Source organism: Priapulus caudatus, unplaced genomic scaffold (assembly GCF_000485595.1).
Source record: "Priapulus caudatus unplaced genomic scaffold, Priapulus_caudatus-5.0.1 Scaffold696, whole genome shotgun sequence".
NCBI lineage: Eukaryota > Metazoa > Priapulida > Priapulimorpha > Priapulimorphida > Priapulidae > Priapulus > Priapulus caudatus.
The window spans coordinates 68,755-86,602 of NW_014577757.1; the positions used below are offsets into that span (position 1 = coordinate 68,755).

At 45.4% G+C, this 17,848-nt stretch overlaps 1 protein-coding gene across 1 annotated transcript; it reads left to right on the forward strand.

The window, feature by feature from the left end:
* Window positions 1-3,000: 3,000 nt before the first annotated feature.
* LOC106812877 (molybdenum cofactor biosynthesis protein 1-like) lies at window positions 3,001-15,679 on the forward strand (the record flags this gene model as incomplete). Its single annotated transcript, XM_014816874.1, is given in 8 exon segments — window positions 3,001-3,163; window positions 3,624-3,791; window positions 4,376-4,602; window positions 6,086-6,157; window positions 7,886-8,038; window positions 8,355-8,465; window positions 9,093-9,213; window positions 14,483-15,679. Coding segments are annotated over 8 exon segments (1,971 nt in total), but the record flags the coding sequence as incomplete, so codon positions are not given.
* Window positions 15,680-17,848: the final 2,169 nt, after the last annotated feature.

Genomic DNA, 17,848 nt, shown 5'->3' on the forward strand with positions numbered 1-17,848 from the left:
GTTATAAATGAATGTTTTGGCCAGACAGCAAGTTGTTGCTGCCGGAGAAAAAGGCAGGTAGCAAGTTTACTCATCCAGGCATAATAATGGTGGTGCTTCAATTTGGTTTATTAGGCATTTCTTGGGAGCAAGCAAATGTTGAGAGCAGGCAGCAATCTGACCCTTATAAGTTATAGGCAGTGCAACTACGACTTGCTGTCCTTTATTTCGAATCCTGTTTAAATTGCAATAACACAACCGCGTTGAAACTGTTCAAGGATTGTGTGTGTTAGGCCCTATCCCTCGTAGGTGCCTAGATGGCACATAAGGCAGTGACAAGAGATCTCCAACGCCGTCGGTCCGCTGCTACTGGTCTCAGTGTGTCCCCTAATTTTGAATCGTGAACCGATTGATTCGTGATTCGATCGATTCGATCCGACCGATTGATTCGTCGGGAAACCCTTTTGTACTCTGGGGAGCCCCTGTCACCCCTTAGCGAGAAGGGGGGCTACACCCTTACTACCCAACCTACTCCTGCAAATCACAATGTCGAGCGACGCTCTGCGCCTAGTAAAGAGTTCCTCGGACCGACTGTTAGATACTTGGAAAGGGAATAATTACTTTATGCTCCATATTGAAACATAGTCAAGAATAGCAGCTTGTAGAAATCGACCAATGATCTGTCGTGCATCGTCCGTTCCTGTGCGTCCGGTAACCGTCGTCAGCGTAAACCGCGGCAGTCAACAGTTTTGGGCACAATCTAACCGAACTCGAAGTAACAGGTCCGATATTCGGGTCAGTTTGGAAGGAGGATTGCAATACGAGTACTGGGATGTGAAAGCCTGGCGCGTCAAGGTTCAAAGGTCAGAAGGTGAAGAAGGGGAAACATTACTCCTTATTAAGTATTAGGGAAGATTAGCGAATTGCGGCACACAAATCTAAACGGACCTGACCTAGGACGTCGTGAATAAGATCAGGATAAAACATTGAATAATAAGGCAATCTGGTATGGAAAGCATCAACTGAAAATGCACCGAAATGGAGGTCACGGTCAAAGGTCAAATGGGCACAGGGAAGACTTTTAGACTTTTACTTTACGAAGGACATGGTACTGACGGAAGCCGATTTGAAACTTTTTATAATAGTATTCAAGCGAGCTGAACACCTAGACCTTTTTTGGCTTTTATTGAAAGGCCATGAATGTCCTTCTGAACTGACATAGCGTAAGAGTAAAGTGATCGGATAACTTTGACCCTCAAGAGAGAGGGAAAATTTGAACATGGATTTGATATGACTAGTTAACAAAAGGAGTAGAAATAGGCTTTTTTGGTTAGAGACACCTCCAACCACACTCCTTTCTCCCCCTCCTCCCCCCTCTTCCCCACCCACTACCCCCACCCTCCCCCTTACCTCCATCTGCGTAGTAGGGCCGTTGTCCTACATGATGTGTACGCAACTGCAGTGTCGTGCATATCTGCGCCTACAAATGTGGTACTACGACGACTGAAATTTTTAGTTTATATACGTAGCCTCAACAGACCTTCAGATGAGCCTAGACGCTCTGCGGCTTTTGTTTTCTTTTACTAGTTCCGCTGGTGGACTAATGAACTCTAAAATGGTTGTGTTACCCTGACATGTGGAGTCATTAGTAGTCCTCCTGTACTTTTCAAATCTGAAAGCCTGCTAGAGTATGACCCAGCCAAGGGTATGACCTGTGGTGCAGGCTGTATGTCTGGTAGTTTTTTCACCGGCACTACAAACTATCGTTTGGAAACTGTTAAAGCGCATGATGCTTCCGAGAGGCACAGAAAGATCCTAGCAAAAAGAAATGCAAGGACCATGCCTGTTTCACGAAACAGGGGGGGGGGGCCCAAGTGACCCAGAACTGAGATTGAAATGGTGTGTGGCGATCAAAAGAGGTGATGAAAGTGCACACGCACGCACATATGCAGCACGTGTACGTGCACACGCACACACACACGTGTTGTGCACGCGCGCGCACACACGCACGCACGCACGTGTACGTGCACACGCACCCACGCACACACGTGTACATGCCCACGTACGCACGCACGTGTACATGCACACGCACGCAGGCACGTGTACGTGCACACGCACGTACACACGCACGCACGCACGCACGTGTACGTGCACACTCACTCCTGCACGTGTACGTGCACACGCACGCACACACGTGTACGTGCCTATGCACGCACGCACGCACACACGTGTACGTGCCCACGCATGCACGTACGTGCCCACGCACGCACGCACGACGCACATGTACGTGCACGCGCGCACATGTACGTGTACAGATCAGCTTTCCTCCCAGATGTCTTTGCACCTCTACTTTGCAACTCTGATTTCAATTAATTTACGGTTTTCTCTTCGTAACTAGACGCCATTGTTTAGCAGTGATACCGGACAGTGCACGCGCACCATCTATCCAGCGATTAGTAAATGGCGAACCCCATTAGAAATGCACATGCTATTGGAAAAAACGGCAGGCCCTACACCGATTACGTCAAGCTGTGCCAGCTTGACAAGGCCAAGGGGTTAGATGTCGGCAGCACTTGCCTCACCGACAAGGCCTGCCAGAGGTTCATTACGGCGATAGCCGATACAAGGCGCCGGGAACAGTTTGTAGCTATAAATGAGGCCAATTTCCTTGCTGTGATAAGTGACGGATCCACAGATTCCTCATCAAAGGAGGCCGAAATTTTATTTTCGAATTAAAATTTTATATAATTTAAATTTTAATCTTATGATCCATATCAAAGTTATATGACTGTATTTTATACAATTGAATGTCTTTTACAAAACCTTTCTGGGGGACACCCCTTGTACAATTTTGAATCGTGTTTAAACTGCAATTACACAACTGCGTTAAAACTATTCAAGGATTGTTACTCTAATACTACGTCTATTTGCCATTAAATTTCACCCACTGGTCCACCGTAAGTCAAGTGGGCTTTTATTTTGCTTGTAATATTTAGATGTGTGTTGTTTTTTGCTTCATAGGGGCAAGTTCAGGAGGAGCGAACAATACGGAAAGTTGAGCTGAACTTAATAAAACCGAATCAGTTCCCTGACGCAAGGCCATTTTCTGATTTCCTGACAGATAGCTTTGGGCGTCAGCATGACTATCTACGTGTATCTTTAACGGAGAGATGCAACCTGCGATGTATGTATATTATGGCCAGTTTTTTGGCGTGTTTGTCTGCTGTATGATTGCAGCTTTAGATATATAACATATGTGTTTGTTAAGGATAGACTCAGGGTTACGGACAGGTACCTCCAGACCTCTGTAAAGGGCATTACCTACCTTAAAATGCAAACCTCTTATCTACGCATTTAACTGTCCTAGCAGTGTAAGTTCGATTATCAACAGGTTTAATGTCTAATTTAATATTACACTTTATAGTATGCGCCTCTTGTTGTACCTAATAAGCATTCATTTTATTCTTTAATTTGCATATAATTCATATCATTTCAGTATCGTGTATTCATTAGAAGACAAATATCACAACTAAACTTACTACTAAACTACTAACTAAACTTACTACTAAACTACTAACTAAACTTAACTAAACTTTTCTCTGTCGTCTTTTGCGTGGTGACATATACAAGGTATCGCTTTTCAGGTCAGTACTGCATGCCAGAGGATGGCGTAGAGTTGACACCAAAGAAGAGATTGCTGTCGACGGAAGAGGTCATCACTATTAGCCGGGTCTTCGTAAAAGAGGGCGTCACTAAAATACGGCTGACTGGTGGCGAACCCTTGGTGCGAAAAGACATAGTTGATATTGTTGGTAGGTTGGTTTGTGTATTCTTAAAATTAATCGTCATGTGCAAGTTAAAACTAAAAGCTTTGCTTGGTAATTTGTGTGTGCGTGCGTGCACGTGCGTTTGCGTGTATAAGTAACGCTGTACCGTTACAGGAGAAGATTTGGTTTTAGTTAAATATTTATTTATGCCACATTGATCAGGGAAAAAAGTAAAATGAATTTTTCGGGGGCTACTTTTCAAGCTAGCGGTGCATGAAAATAGCACTCTAAAATTTGGTTTGCATTGAACTCTATGCAAATTTACGGGGGCTATTTTTGACATTTCCGTGGCTAAATCGCCCCGAGCCCCCGTGTATTTTTTCACTGCACATAGATTGTGTTTTTTCTATGCTTTGGTACAAAACTTCGGGTACCTGTGTGTGCATGAATTGGATTGTCAGTGTGTACATATGCATATGCCTGTATGTGTGCGTGTACGTGTAGTGCAGGTGTGTATCTGTGCTCCTGCGCATGTATGTATGTGTTTGGTCACTGGTACATATTCATAGTTATGAGACATGACTGTTAAATTTTGCCAGCGATTCATTACATCTCTTCACCCTCTACAGGTGAGCTTCGAAAGTTAGTAGGGCTAGAGCAAATCGCCATGACAACAAATGCTATCGTGCTGAAGTCAAGGCTTCCTGACCTGCACAGAGCTGGTCTGACCCATCTCAATATTAGTCTAGATACTCTAGTCCCTGCTAAGTTTGAGTTCATCAGTCGCCGGAAAGGTTGGAGTAGGGTCATGGATGGCATTGACGCTGCACTTGCTATAGGATACAGCCCTGTAAAGGTACGAATTGGGTTTCAAGAAGAACTGATGATGGTACCGATCCAGGCTGCAATTCAGCTGACGGTCTCAGTTATATAAGCACGCCTAACTTCGGTATTGTGTCTATGTTGCATGTCTGCTTATGGTACGAAACCAACCTTGCCAGAGTCAGTTCTCCTTTTATGTAATGTCTAGTTAAACGAATGTATTGTTACACATGACTATCGCACTCACGCACGCAACCAAAGCCAATAGCACATTTTGCGTTGATGTCAATACAAGCACAAGTGGTATGTCTACGCGTGCGTGAAAGCACATTACGTGCACGTGTCTACAGCCTTGACACAGCTACTAATACGTGATTATTTACAAGCCAGCAAGCGTTTCTCGCCAGCGAGATAGCTTGTTCTAGCAAGGTGAACGGGTTTAAATTCGTGCACGCAATTTGGGACACGACACCAAAGCAGCGAAGAATCGTACAGCAAAAATAAACTGGACATTGTGTTCTGTCGGGAAGTCTAGAAACAGAAATATGTAAATTATACTGTTCATATAAGTAGTTACGGAACACACGATCAAAGTATTCTAATTAGTATGTATTTTAACTTCTTTTTTTTAATGTGTTCTATCTCATTTTGTAGGTTTTGGAGTTGCCAACCGCTCCCCATGGCCATTAGTGTTGTAAAAAATGGCCACCTTTAAGCATTTACTTTGCTATTATTAAATCACGTTCATCTTGTTTGAATACTGATAATATATTCCCAGTAATGAAATATGAAAAGTGCTGTATTCTGAATGTGAGATCATATATAAAAGTATAGATTGCTGCAATTGCCACCCCTGCAGGAATACTCTAATGTTATATCTTATCAAGAGCAAATAATACATGTCATTATTAGCTCTTCATCTTATCTATATATGTTGCACTATAAATTTGAGTTTTTCCGTGAGTTGCACATGAAGGCCTCAGAGTGACACTCTATACTGACACTGTATTCTCCTGTATATCGATGCATCAAATTGTTATCACCGTCAATGCACGTGAGCACACCATTGTAGCTACGCCGGTTGGTAATAGCCGGCTCTGGTGTTGGCCGACCGGCATGCAGCTTTAAATAACATCCTACCGAACGGCACAAAAATGATTGAGTTTTTGTAAAATTACGTTCAAATTAGTGAGCAATCTACAGATAATCACAACTGATACACTTAGAATTATTTTTGAAAACACAATCTCAACAATAATTATGCGTAAAATCATCATCTGATCACATCGTACAGCGCACAGTACATGCAGTATAGCTGGCTAAGTACCATGTAGCTATTATAATAATTTATGCATATGACGCAATCACTGATATTAGCCGGCACTAAAATTGTTCTGGCTAGAACCCTGATACTGACACACTGTATTCTCCTGTATGCATCAAATTGAGATCACCAGCAATGCACATGAGCATATATATATATGTATTCATTGATGTTTATATTTTCACTGTTGCAGCTGAACTGTGTTGTCATGAGAGGACTTAACGATGATGAAATCTGCGACTTTGTGGATTTAACTCGTGCAAAGGTAAATGTGGATCTTGAAAAGGAACAGTACTCCATGTTTTAGAATTGCTATCAGTTAAGTTAGGTGTTATTTATATGAACACAATTTTTAGCTCCCCTTGACATCGTCAAGATGAGCTATTGCCATGGGGTGTCGTCCAGGGCTCGAATTAAGCGCCGAGAAGGGCAAGGCAATTTTTTTAGGGCATGTGAGAAATCACCTTGAATTTTCTCTAAAATAGCAAGGCACCAAGGCAACTCTCAAAATTTGAGAAGGGCACCAAGGCACTTTTGTAAAATAAAGGAAAACTCATAACAAATTAGTACATCAACATCGTCTTGCTTTTAATGTACAAAACAATATGCCCCCATGTAAGCTTACACTGTAACACCGACCCCTGTACCCACCTCTGCTAATGGAAGTACAGTAACAAGAAATTTTACATGCCCGCTATCAGGAGCAAATAATTATCCGATGCCGTTATTATTCCCTCCTGCGACTATCGGTTTTTAGCTCATCATTGCAACTACAGCATGCACGCGCACGTGTTATGTTGATTCGACTAAAAACGCAACTAGGGCAGTAGATTAAAGGGCACCGACGGCAATTACACAAAAGGGCAAGGCAGGTGACTGCCGTCGGTCGGGTTGGATTTTCAGGGGCAGTACGGCGATTGATAGGGGCACCGACGGCAATTGCCGTCGGTGAAATCGCCGTCGGTGCCGTCGGTTAATTCGAGCCCTGGTGTCGTCTGTCGCACATCCATCCGTCCGTCCGTTCGTCCGTCAACATTTGGCTACGGTCAACGATAACTCAAGAACCGTTTGACCCACATGTTTCAAATTGCATATAGTTGTTACTCCTATGGGAGAGGTTTGAACGTCCTATTTTGGAGCATGCCAGTCGACCTACTTTCGAGACACGTCCACTTTTTGGCAAAAATGGAAATGGCCATCTAAATTCATTCGATCTTATTAAATTTTGGTATGTGTAACTTGTAAGGCTAGCCCCAAAACAGTTGTTACTCCTATGGGAGAGATGACAACGTCCTATTACGTTTATGTAGTCTAATTGGTCAACAACTCTAAAATCATACCTATATACGTGTAATATTGTGTTTTAGATTCTTCATTACAGTAATTTGACTGGAATATTTTATTGTTTTTATTTGCGCGATATTCGAAAACCAAAATGGCGATCATTTAGGTGTAGCGCCATCTCTCGTCAAGATTTCAGACTTTCAGATCTGAAACATTTATTTTCGCATCAAAACTTATGCATATATCATTATCAAGAGTATATAATGGGAGATATGCTATATAATGGCAGTTCTCCCATATGTACTCTTGCTTTATATATCCCCCCTCCCTCTTCTATCACACCCAAGGTGAGCTACAGTGTCATTGACACTTTCATTAATGTTTAATATCAATAAAAAAAAATTTAAAAATCACATTTGCATAGCAATTGCTGGCTTAGGTCATAATGCAATGAAAGTTGACCTTTTGATTTTATTTGTACTAGCTTTACAGCTGGAGTTTATGACAAAATGGAAATGTTTGTCTTAAACTGCTATCATGTATATTTTAAAATTGTCCATTTAGCAAAGTCTGGCTGAAAACTGATTCTGAAATCTAAACTAGTTAAAGTCTTTATCATCTAATAACATCACATTTCACAGCTATTCACAGACTGTCTAGTTGTATTTCTTGCTTAAATCTCATTCTTTTCACACAATTAATTTCACAGGATATAGATGTGCGCTTCATAGAATACATGCCATTCAATGGCAACAAATGGAATGACAAAAAAATGGTTTCGTACCAGGAAATGCTAGATTTAATTAGAAGCAGATGGCCAGAGGTTGAACGACTGACTGATAAACCAAATGACACATCAAAGGTAAGCAACACTGATTGCAGTTGTAGTTAAGCGCTGTGGTATAGTTAGTAAATAATAATTGTAAACGTATTTAAACATATTTGGTAATTATATAGTGGTATACACTCAGTGTATTCATAGAGTGCAGATTGGGCACAAATGAGGAAAGCTAACCATTTTGCTTGGTGAATTAGAGATAGTATTTACAAGTAATTAAGCAATAGTTGATATTGGGTACATTTTTTTAGTGGGTAAGTAATCATACGGCATGTTAAGTTGGTGCAGATTGTACGTGTTCAAGGGCTATAGAACGAGCCATCGTGTTGTGATTTTAAAGGCATTCAAGATCCCGGGTTTCCGAGGCCAGTTTGGTTTCATCACGTCGATGACTGAAAACTTCTGCGGTACATGTAATAGGCTACGGATCACAGCCGATGGAAACCTCAAGGTATGCAGAGGCAGCCACTAGTGCATTGTCAGGTTGTCGTTAGATTAATGAACTGCAGTCATCGTCGCTCTTAATTAGTTTAGAAAAACTAGCCAACTCGGAGCGCAATGTTGTAAACCATCATCAGGATATGCTCAATTCATTTGCTAGTGTGGGTGAATGTGTGTGAAGATGCTGAAAACCTGGGAAAGTAGATGGTTGTGTGAGGAGGTGAAATGTTGTCTGTGTAGGTTAAAGACTGTGTGATGAGGTGCGTGAGGAGGTAGGAGGTGGGGTAAAGAGTTGGGAGGATGTGTGAAGAGCTGGGAAGATGTGTGAAAACCAGCGGGGAGGTGTGCAGAGGTAGGAGTTGGGAAGATGTGTGAAGAGCTGGGAGGATGTGTGAAGACTTGGGAAGATGTGCGAAGAGCTGCGAAGATGTGTGAAAAGCTGGGAAAATGTGTGAGGAGTTGGAAGGATGTGTGAAAGGCTGGGAGGTGTGACGAGGTAGGAGGTTGGGTGAGGAGGTAAGAAGCTGTGTGAAGAGCTGGGAGGCTGCGTGAGCAGAGAGACCTTTGACCAAGGTGGTTTATTGGGAAAACTCGCACACTTTGTAAGCACCACCTGACTTCATTTTTACTAACACAGGTTTGCTTGTTCGGCAACACGGAGGTGTCACTGCGTGATGCCTTGCGGGGCGGCATGTCAGAGGCAGATCTGCGACAGGTTATAGGTGCAGCGGTAGGCAGGAAAAAGAAACAGCATGCAGGTTAGTAGCATACACTGGCATAGGTCGTGTTCAGCATGTGTAGGTTCGCGATACCACAGATTTAGCAATCATGGACACGTCGCAGTAAGTGAAAATATCATCGGAATAATCGTAATCGCAAATATCGCAATATCGTGAATAATCAACAGATTTAACAATCACGCACGCAGCAAGTGAAAAATAATCGGGTATGGAATGGGGTACCGGTGGAACTAATCCGCAGCGCGGCGCTGATCGATAACTCAGTTTTTCAATGCAATTGTGGTTGTAAACACTTTAGTCAGGTCCCTTAGCTTCATGATCGTCACAGAGCTGACAAAGCATCAAACTTGGCACAGTTGTAGCCTATGGCAGTACTATAAATATTAGAGGGGGTGCCCAATGTAGATATTCCTTAGAAGTGAATTACAGATGATTAAATGTTCGAACCGCGCCCGCCTGTACTGGCGCATTGTATACAGCTGTTAACCCCTGAATTTTGAGTTTATTGAATCACGAATGGTTTAATTAATTACCAAAAATATACGCACGATATCGCTCATAGGCTAATATATACGCGCGGCTATGGCCCGTAGGATTGTGTACTAACTCTAATATCTCGCGAAGGATTTGAGTTACATTTCTAAAATTCTAGCTACCTATAAACACATCTCTTAGCTATGGTCTCTGTAAAGTTTGAGTTTATTGAAGCACGAATAGTTTAATTAATTAATTAAATATACGCACGGTATCGCTCATAGGCTAATATATACGCGCGGCTATGGCCCGTAGGATAGTGTACTAACTCTAACATCTCGCGAAGGATTTGAGTTACATTTCTAAAATTCTAGATACCTATAGACACATGTCTTAGCTATACTCCCTGTGAATATTGAGTTTATTGACGCACGATTAGTCAATATATTAGCAAATATATGCACGCGGAAGTTAATTACAGATGATTAAATGTTCGAACCACCCGACTCCGAACCCCCCTACCGCGCCTGCCTGTACTGTGTGTTCAGAGCATATAAATCAGTGATAAATGCTCTTGTGTAGCTGGCGCATTGTACAACGTAGCATGTATTCGGCATTGTATAAGCTGGCGCGGTAGCCGGGGGTTCGGAGTCGGGTGGTTCGAACATTTAATCATCTGTAATTCACTTCTAAGGAATATCTGCATGGCACCCCTCTAAGTAATTTTATAGTACGCATAAGCTACAACTGTGCCAAGTTTTGAAGACTTTTGTCATCTCCTGGAACGATTCGGCATATTTTGCACTAAGGGACTGACTACTTGCGGTTGCTCGAGGTACCGTAGTTGACATCAGCGCCGCTAGCGCAAGGTGCACGCATAGCCGGTGTCCTCATTATACAATATAACTAAAAAGATTGTAAAAAAACTTTTACAAAGTAAATTACGTGAAGGCATAATGTTAACAAATTGTTACAAAATATCCCACTGGATACGCTTATCCGCATTGTATTACTATTATTGTTGTATGACTAATCAACCTGTTTTCCCTCTCTGTAGGTATGTTGCAACCTAGCAAGTATGAAGAAGATCGGCCATGATCACTTATTGGTGGGTGACTCCGATGTAGCCAAGTATGTAATAAATTCGCATATAACGCTTTTAGTGGGAACGTACCCTGTATTAAATAGCATGATTAGACAATCCAGGCATAATATGATGCGCAAAAGCTCATGGCAAGGCTTGTCACGTCTTTGGCGCCGTTAAAGCTATCGATTACTTATAGCAACTGTCATTATATTTTGATTGTCAGGCGATTTTATATACTATCCGAAGTTCTTAATGAAATTGTAATCGTGGTGGTCAATTTGACGTTAGTCTAAAAAAAATTGGGGTGTTTCTCAACCAATGATGCAAGACAGTCAAATTACATCTCTATGACTGTGGTTTATGGTTGTGTTGGTGTTTCTGGCACTTAATTTTCGTAAAGGGATGTCACAGTCACCACGCAGGGGGCGTATAATGGTGCAGGTGAAAAACTGATAATTAGGTACTGTCAGGCAGGAACATGCGTGCCTCTGAGGAAGACTGGTCGCTGTCAGTAGGTCACTTGTCGCAGATTTCTGTCGTAGCAAAGTGAATACTGGATGTGGGACGTTTTTATATGGGGGGAATGGTGCAATTTGTGATGTGCATCTAAGGTATTACTAAATATTATATTTTTACTCCGTTTTCGATACACCTGGAGGGTATCTCCAAGGCTTTTCATTATAGCATGGCGGTGCTGCCTTTATGCGGTCCTTAATTGCAATCGCCGAAGCGGTTCCGCGTGCAGGGTGGCGCTATGAATTTAGCATGGCGGCCTATCGATATTTAGAGTGCGGGCATTTAGATGCGGGCTTGACATAGCCTGGCGGGCCGCCAGGATCTATTATGCTCTGGAGAACCCTGTACACTGATGCGAGTAAATCGGAACAAGCCGCAGTCGATTTCAAGACAGGGGTCCTGAAGACCGCCGCATTATTCCTATAAATTACCCATATTTTTATTACGCGATGCCTGATTGGTCGGGATGCCCCAGTAATCGAATAGCACAGGTTTAACAGCAATGACCTAGAAAATGGCGAACACATGGAGAGTTTTGTGTAGCTTCGCATGGCACTTTAGCTTTCGGATGACTATTTTTAGCTTCATCTGACATAAGTCAGATGGGCAGCTTGTAAAATCGGCATGAGCGTGTGTCCGTCACCGTCCGTCCGACCTCCGTTCGTCGTGCAACAGTTGGGCACATTCTAGCCGGCCTCCGACGTACGGCACGATATTCGGACGTGGGGGGTAATCCGAAAACGAGTTGATGTCGAAGCTGAGGTCAAAGGTCAAAGGTCAAAGCGGTGTAAAAGAGGGGAACATCCGTGTCCTTAACTTAAGGTATAGAGAGAATGCAGAAATGACGGCACAATCTAAACGGCTCACCAGCTTACGTGATAGTCGGTGTATAGCATCATGGTAGGAGAAAGAGCCCATCAACGGTGCCGAAATTGGAGGTCAAAGTCCAAATGGCAACAGGGGCAGAATTTTAGACATTTTTCTGAGGACATGGTCGACGGACCCGAGCGAAAATCTTTTTGTTCAGCGCCCGACCTACCATTTTTATCAACTTATTAAAAGACCATGAAATGTACTTCGCGACGTCGAATGATAAGTGTCCGATACCTTTTGACCCTCAAGAGGCCGGGTTAACACATGGGATTTTTGTTACTGTTAGATAAAGAATTGAGCTGGTCGGTTGCATAGTAGAATCTATACATGCTGATATAGTGAGCTACAATGTCACGAAGGTGAAATTTTCAATAGTAAATTTGTTGAAGAAAGTTTATCCTCTTAAATCGTATAATTTGCTATGGCAATTCTGTACTTCAGCGTGTTACATGTAACTATGGCCACTGCTCCAAGTTGGCGCCTCAAAATGTTTTGGGTTGGGGTGGGTTAAAAAATACTGGTAATTTTTTGCCTACTTAATTGAGTTACAGTGGCAGCCTCTCTATTCAGCGCTGTAGGCTGCTGTAAAATGCTAGTGCTATACCTATTCTGTCTTGCCAAAGTTGTTGCTACTACGTCACGAATGGGAAGCTTCCATCTTAATCTGAAGACACTTAAACATACCCCCATTCTTTGTTGGCAACTTCATAACGACCCCACGAACATTCCTTTGAGAAGGTTTCCTAGATAACACCCTGGTCTCCACTGTTTGCGTGTATGGAACACATTGGGCTAACAGGGTTTACTAGAATCCCACCACTCACCTACAGAATCACCGCAGAGAGTTAGATGAGCGCTGTCGTCCGCGGCACATTGTGTATCCTATATTTGATTAAATTTACCATTCATTTCATTAAATAATGTAGAAGGTAGTCAAAAGCAAATAACAAAATAATAGTTTGTAAATTTTTATTTCTGCTGTTCGGCAACCTAAAACTTACTTTTTTTCCGAGAGCTCTTTTTTGATATTGTATGACACAAAAGCTCTCGTAATTCTTTTGCGGGGTAGCTATTTTAGCTGCCAGCGCTACTTTTCAATACATGATTTTGTTACAATTTCATAATTTTGATGCACTGACCTTAATATCATTCATCATGCATTCAGCCCCTCACACCATATCAGACTATCAAGTGTTAAAGAAATCGTTCACAACATTAGCATTCGATCACCTATTTTTAAATCTCATTTCACTCGACTAAGAAACCAATCACTTCTTATTCAATTTAATTCACACAGACAGACATCACTACACATTACACATAGTTTATTCGTTACTTTGAGTATTTTAAAATGCCGGTGAGCATTCTGGCAAGGTTTTACTTTCGTTTTCTCCTCCCATCGCTACGGTACCCCCCATGGCATATATCAATGCTCCGCACATCCGCAAAGTTGCAAGTGCCTAGAATCTTTAAGTATATACAGTTTACATTGCTTCTAGATATCTAACTGACATAAAAAGTAGTCCACTTCGCACATTCCACTTCTCATAGCCACATGAAAACGTGACGAATTCAGTTAACAGGCTTTGATTACGTGCTGTCAGGTGTCACTGTCGTGCCTCACTCCCCACAGATAACACCTGCGATATAAAAACTTATTGTTAGCGTCATAAAAACACTGGCTGCGCTACATGCCATGGCCGCAATCGATTCTAGACCGCGCGAGTTTTGTCGGTGTGATCATAGCGTTAAGGGATTAATGACTCTAGAAGTTTGATACCCCTCTACGTTGAGAACGGGTCGTATTATGCGCTCCCGTTTACAAGTCTGTATTTTTTTCGCTGCTGTGCGGCGATTATCTAGTCGCCCCGCCGGACCAGCTGACACAAGCAAGCAGTCACCCGGTAGATTTTCTAATCGCCACTGGCGACTGGGCGACCGCTAGTTTCTCACGCTGTGGTGCATTTGCATCCATGTCAAAACCATTACAAAATTGGCAAATTTGCTATGGTCAGTTATTTTCACTCTAACAGAGTTATGATTTTTTTTAGTAAAGTTCATGTAAAAATATAACGAGGTTTCGCTGTATGGTACAATTGCAGTACCGGCCTGGCTAATTTTGCAAAAACGTTTTTGTCCTGCTACCATGAATCTTGTTGTAGTGAAGAAACTCCAGGTTTCCTTTTGGTATACTTGTAAAGCCATATTGCACCAGTAGACAGTGTCAGTTTTGGTATTTGGCGCAATGGCCATTTCCATATTTCAAATTCTTGCCAGAAGAAAACGTCAAGTGGCATATAAAGGCAGATCTCTGACCGAAAGTTTGTTCTTGTACAGATGCAAATGCTGCCCCTACAGACGAGATCCGCACTACAATACCGGCAGCGAACCGCAACCCACCAGGCCAGCCGAAACCTATTTGTAGGCTTCCACTTCAATGCTCCTCTGCGACACATCTTCTTGCATCTCAGCCTCCCGTAAACACCGTTAGTGCTACTCAATTTCACACGACCGCTGGAAGGCGCGCAGACAACGACGAGAAAGGAGCGAAAGAAACATTGCTCACTAGCGACTCTGGGAAGAGTGCCGGCGACCCAAACTCGTCCTCCGACGGAACGAACGTGTGGATGGATGAAGACACGATGAGATACTGGGAAACCAATCGCCCGCCAGCGTTACGGCTGCCGCCACTCGACCCCGAGAATTCCGAAGTCGATGCGCAACCGAGGAAAAGTCGACCGAAGCGTGAAGAAGCGAAGAGCCGCGACAAAGAAGCGAGCGAGAAAGACGCAAACGACGACGGTTGTGGCGTTCTGACGCACACGGACGCCGAGGGTCGTGCGCGCATGGTCGACGTCGGCGCGAAACCAACGACGGCGCGGGTGGCGGCGGCGCGTGGCCGCGTCACGCTCACGCGCGAGGCGTTCAACCTCGTCGCAGAGAACCGCGTCGCCAAGGGCGACGTTCTCACCGTCGCGAAGATCGCCGGCATCATGGCGGCGAAGCGAACCTCCGACCTCATCCCACTCTGCCACCCGCTGCCGCTCACCGGCATCGCCGTGACGACGACGCTCGACGCCGCCGCGTGTCAGGTCGTCGTCACGGCGACGGTGTCGACGGCGGGTCGCACGGGGGTCGAGATGGAGGCGCTTGCGGCGGTGAGCGTCGCGGCGCTGTGCGTGTACGACATGTGCAAGGCCGTCACGCACGAGATGGTCATCGAGGACGTGAAACTGCTGTGGAAGACCGGCGGTCAGCGCGGAGACTTCCGCCGCCGCGACCCCGCCGACTGATCTGTCTGACCAGATCTGAGACCTCTGTCATCATCAGCATGGGTGGTCAGTCTTCCAGTGTTAACAATACGACAGGGTCTGAGATTGTACAGTGTCCACAAGACGACCAGGTCTGATATTTCTGCCACGATCAACACGAATAATCAGTCTTACACAGTGTCAACATTGTGACCAGGTCTGCCACGATCAGCACGAATGACCAGTCGCACAGTGTCAACGATATGACCAGGTCTGCCACGATCAGCACCTCGGCAGGGGACGTAGTACAGTGAATTTGTACCAAAGGGTCCTAGCCGTAACGCCATGAGTTTGCGAGCACGCGAAGGGGGGTCTTCATAGAATTATTTTTTAAATTACACCCCTCAGATGCTTTTGTCATGCGCGAGCAAGGGGGGTGCGGACTCCCTGGACAGACCCCGCTGTACACAAGAGCCACCTGCATGCGGAGTACGCGAAGCGACCAGGCGAGGAGCCAAGGCGATCGATGGCGGGGTGGAGGGTGGTGGGAGGGGGTGTTCACTGTTCACCTCTCCGCGCACGATGGAGATTTTGCAATTATATATAAAATGGAGGGGGGGGGGGGGGGCGGGGGGGGGGGGGGGGGGGGGGGGGGGGCAAGAAAAAAAAAACAAAAAAAAAAAAAAAAGAAAACAGAACTAAGGGGGGGGGGGGGGGGAGGGGGGGGGGGGGGGGGACGCAGAAAAAAAAAAGAAAAATAAACCTGAGAGGTGCAATGTCTTGCAATTTTTCAGCAAGCAAAGAAATTTTTTTGCTTGGGAGAGGGCCTCGGGGGGCGGGGGGTTCGTTCGAAGCGCCCCACCCGAACCCGCCGCTGGCTAGCGGGCCGCTCGTTATATAATCCGGGCACCGTATAACGCGAAATTTGGCCTCAAGCTTTCCAACCGCCTGTAATGTGCTGCTGCGTGTTTATAAGTGCGAGCATCCCGTGAGGGGAAATATACTCAGGCGCAATACTTGGTTCCCATCAATCAACATTGAGGTGGGCGGCTCATGCGGCGCAGCCGCGGTTTATGAGGCGATCATATACGCGTACATTCGGCTTTATGAATGAATTATAGAACGCCCACAAATACTGAAACCCCTAGTACAGTGTTGGAGTGTATTATATAACACAACAGAGCTCGTTTACGTCTTGCAGCATCCAGAAAGGTAAGTTCCGCGCTCACGAAAGCCACCAGGAAGACTCCGCATGGACCACGATGGGAAATTTTACGAAGTCAGTTACGCGCTGTTGGCATGGAAGAAGAAGTTTTAGCGGCTGATGCCAGACAGTCAAGACTGAGGCGGGGCGGTAGAAAGGCTCAGACTGGTCACATCGATTGGACGGCCAGTGTGAACTGAATTATTTGTGCTATGCAGTGGCAAGACTTGGTCATGTCGTTGACGCAAGTGCGACTGAATTATTCATGGGCTGATCGGTGGCTAGACGGCTGGTCATATCGTTGACACTGTGCGCTGGTTCATTCGTAGCGCTGATGCGTGGCAGAACCTGGTCAAATGTTGACACTGTCTGTGAAGACTGATTATATCGTGTTGACTCGTGGCAGAATATGCAGACCTGGTCATCTTGTGGACCACTGTACAATCTCAGACCCTGTCGTACTTGTTGAAGCACTGAAGACTGACACAACCGGCATTGCTGATGATGAGAAGAGGAGGTCTCAGATCTGGTCAGACAGATCAGTACGCGGGGTCGGCTGGCGGTGGCGGAGAGTCTCCGCGGCTGACTCGCCGTCTTACCCCAGGGCAGTTTCACCGTCCTCGAGGATGACCATCCTCGTGCGTGACGGCCCTGCCCATGTCGTACACGCAGAGCGCCGGCGACGCTATAGACACGGCCGCGCCGGCAAGCGGCCTGCCGTATGTGATTCGAATCTCGACCCCCGTGCGACGCCCCGCGCCGACCTACGCGTCGCCGTGACGACGACACTGACACGCGGCGGCCGTCCGAGCCGCGTCGCGTCAGCGGCGATGCGGTGAGCGCAGCGGGGTTGGCAGAGTGGGCAATGAGGTTCGGAGGTTCGTTCCGCAGCCATGATGCCGCGATCTTGCGGCGACGGGTGAGCAACGTCGCCCTTAGGCGACGGCGGTTTAGGCTCGCGCGACGAGGTACTGAACGCCGTCTGCGCGTGGAGCGTGAAGGGCGCCGCACCGCGCCGGCGCGCACCAGCGCGCCGTCGTCGGTTTCGCGGGCCGACGTCGACGCATGCGCGCCACCGACCGCTCGCGTGCCGCTGTGCGTCAGAACGCCAACAACGGCGTCGCGTCGTTTGCGTCTTTCTCGCTCGCTTCTTTGTCCGCGGCTGCCTTCGCTGTCTTCACTCGGTCACTTTTCCATGCGTTGCGGCATCGACTTCGAAATTCTCGGGGTCGAGTGGCGCAGCCGTTT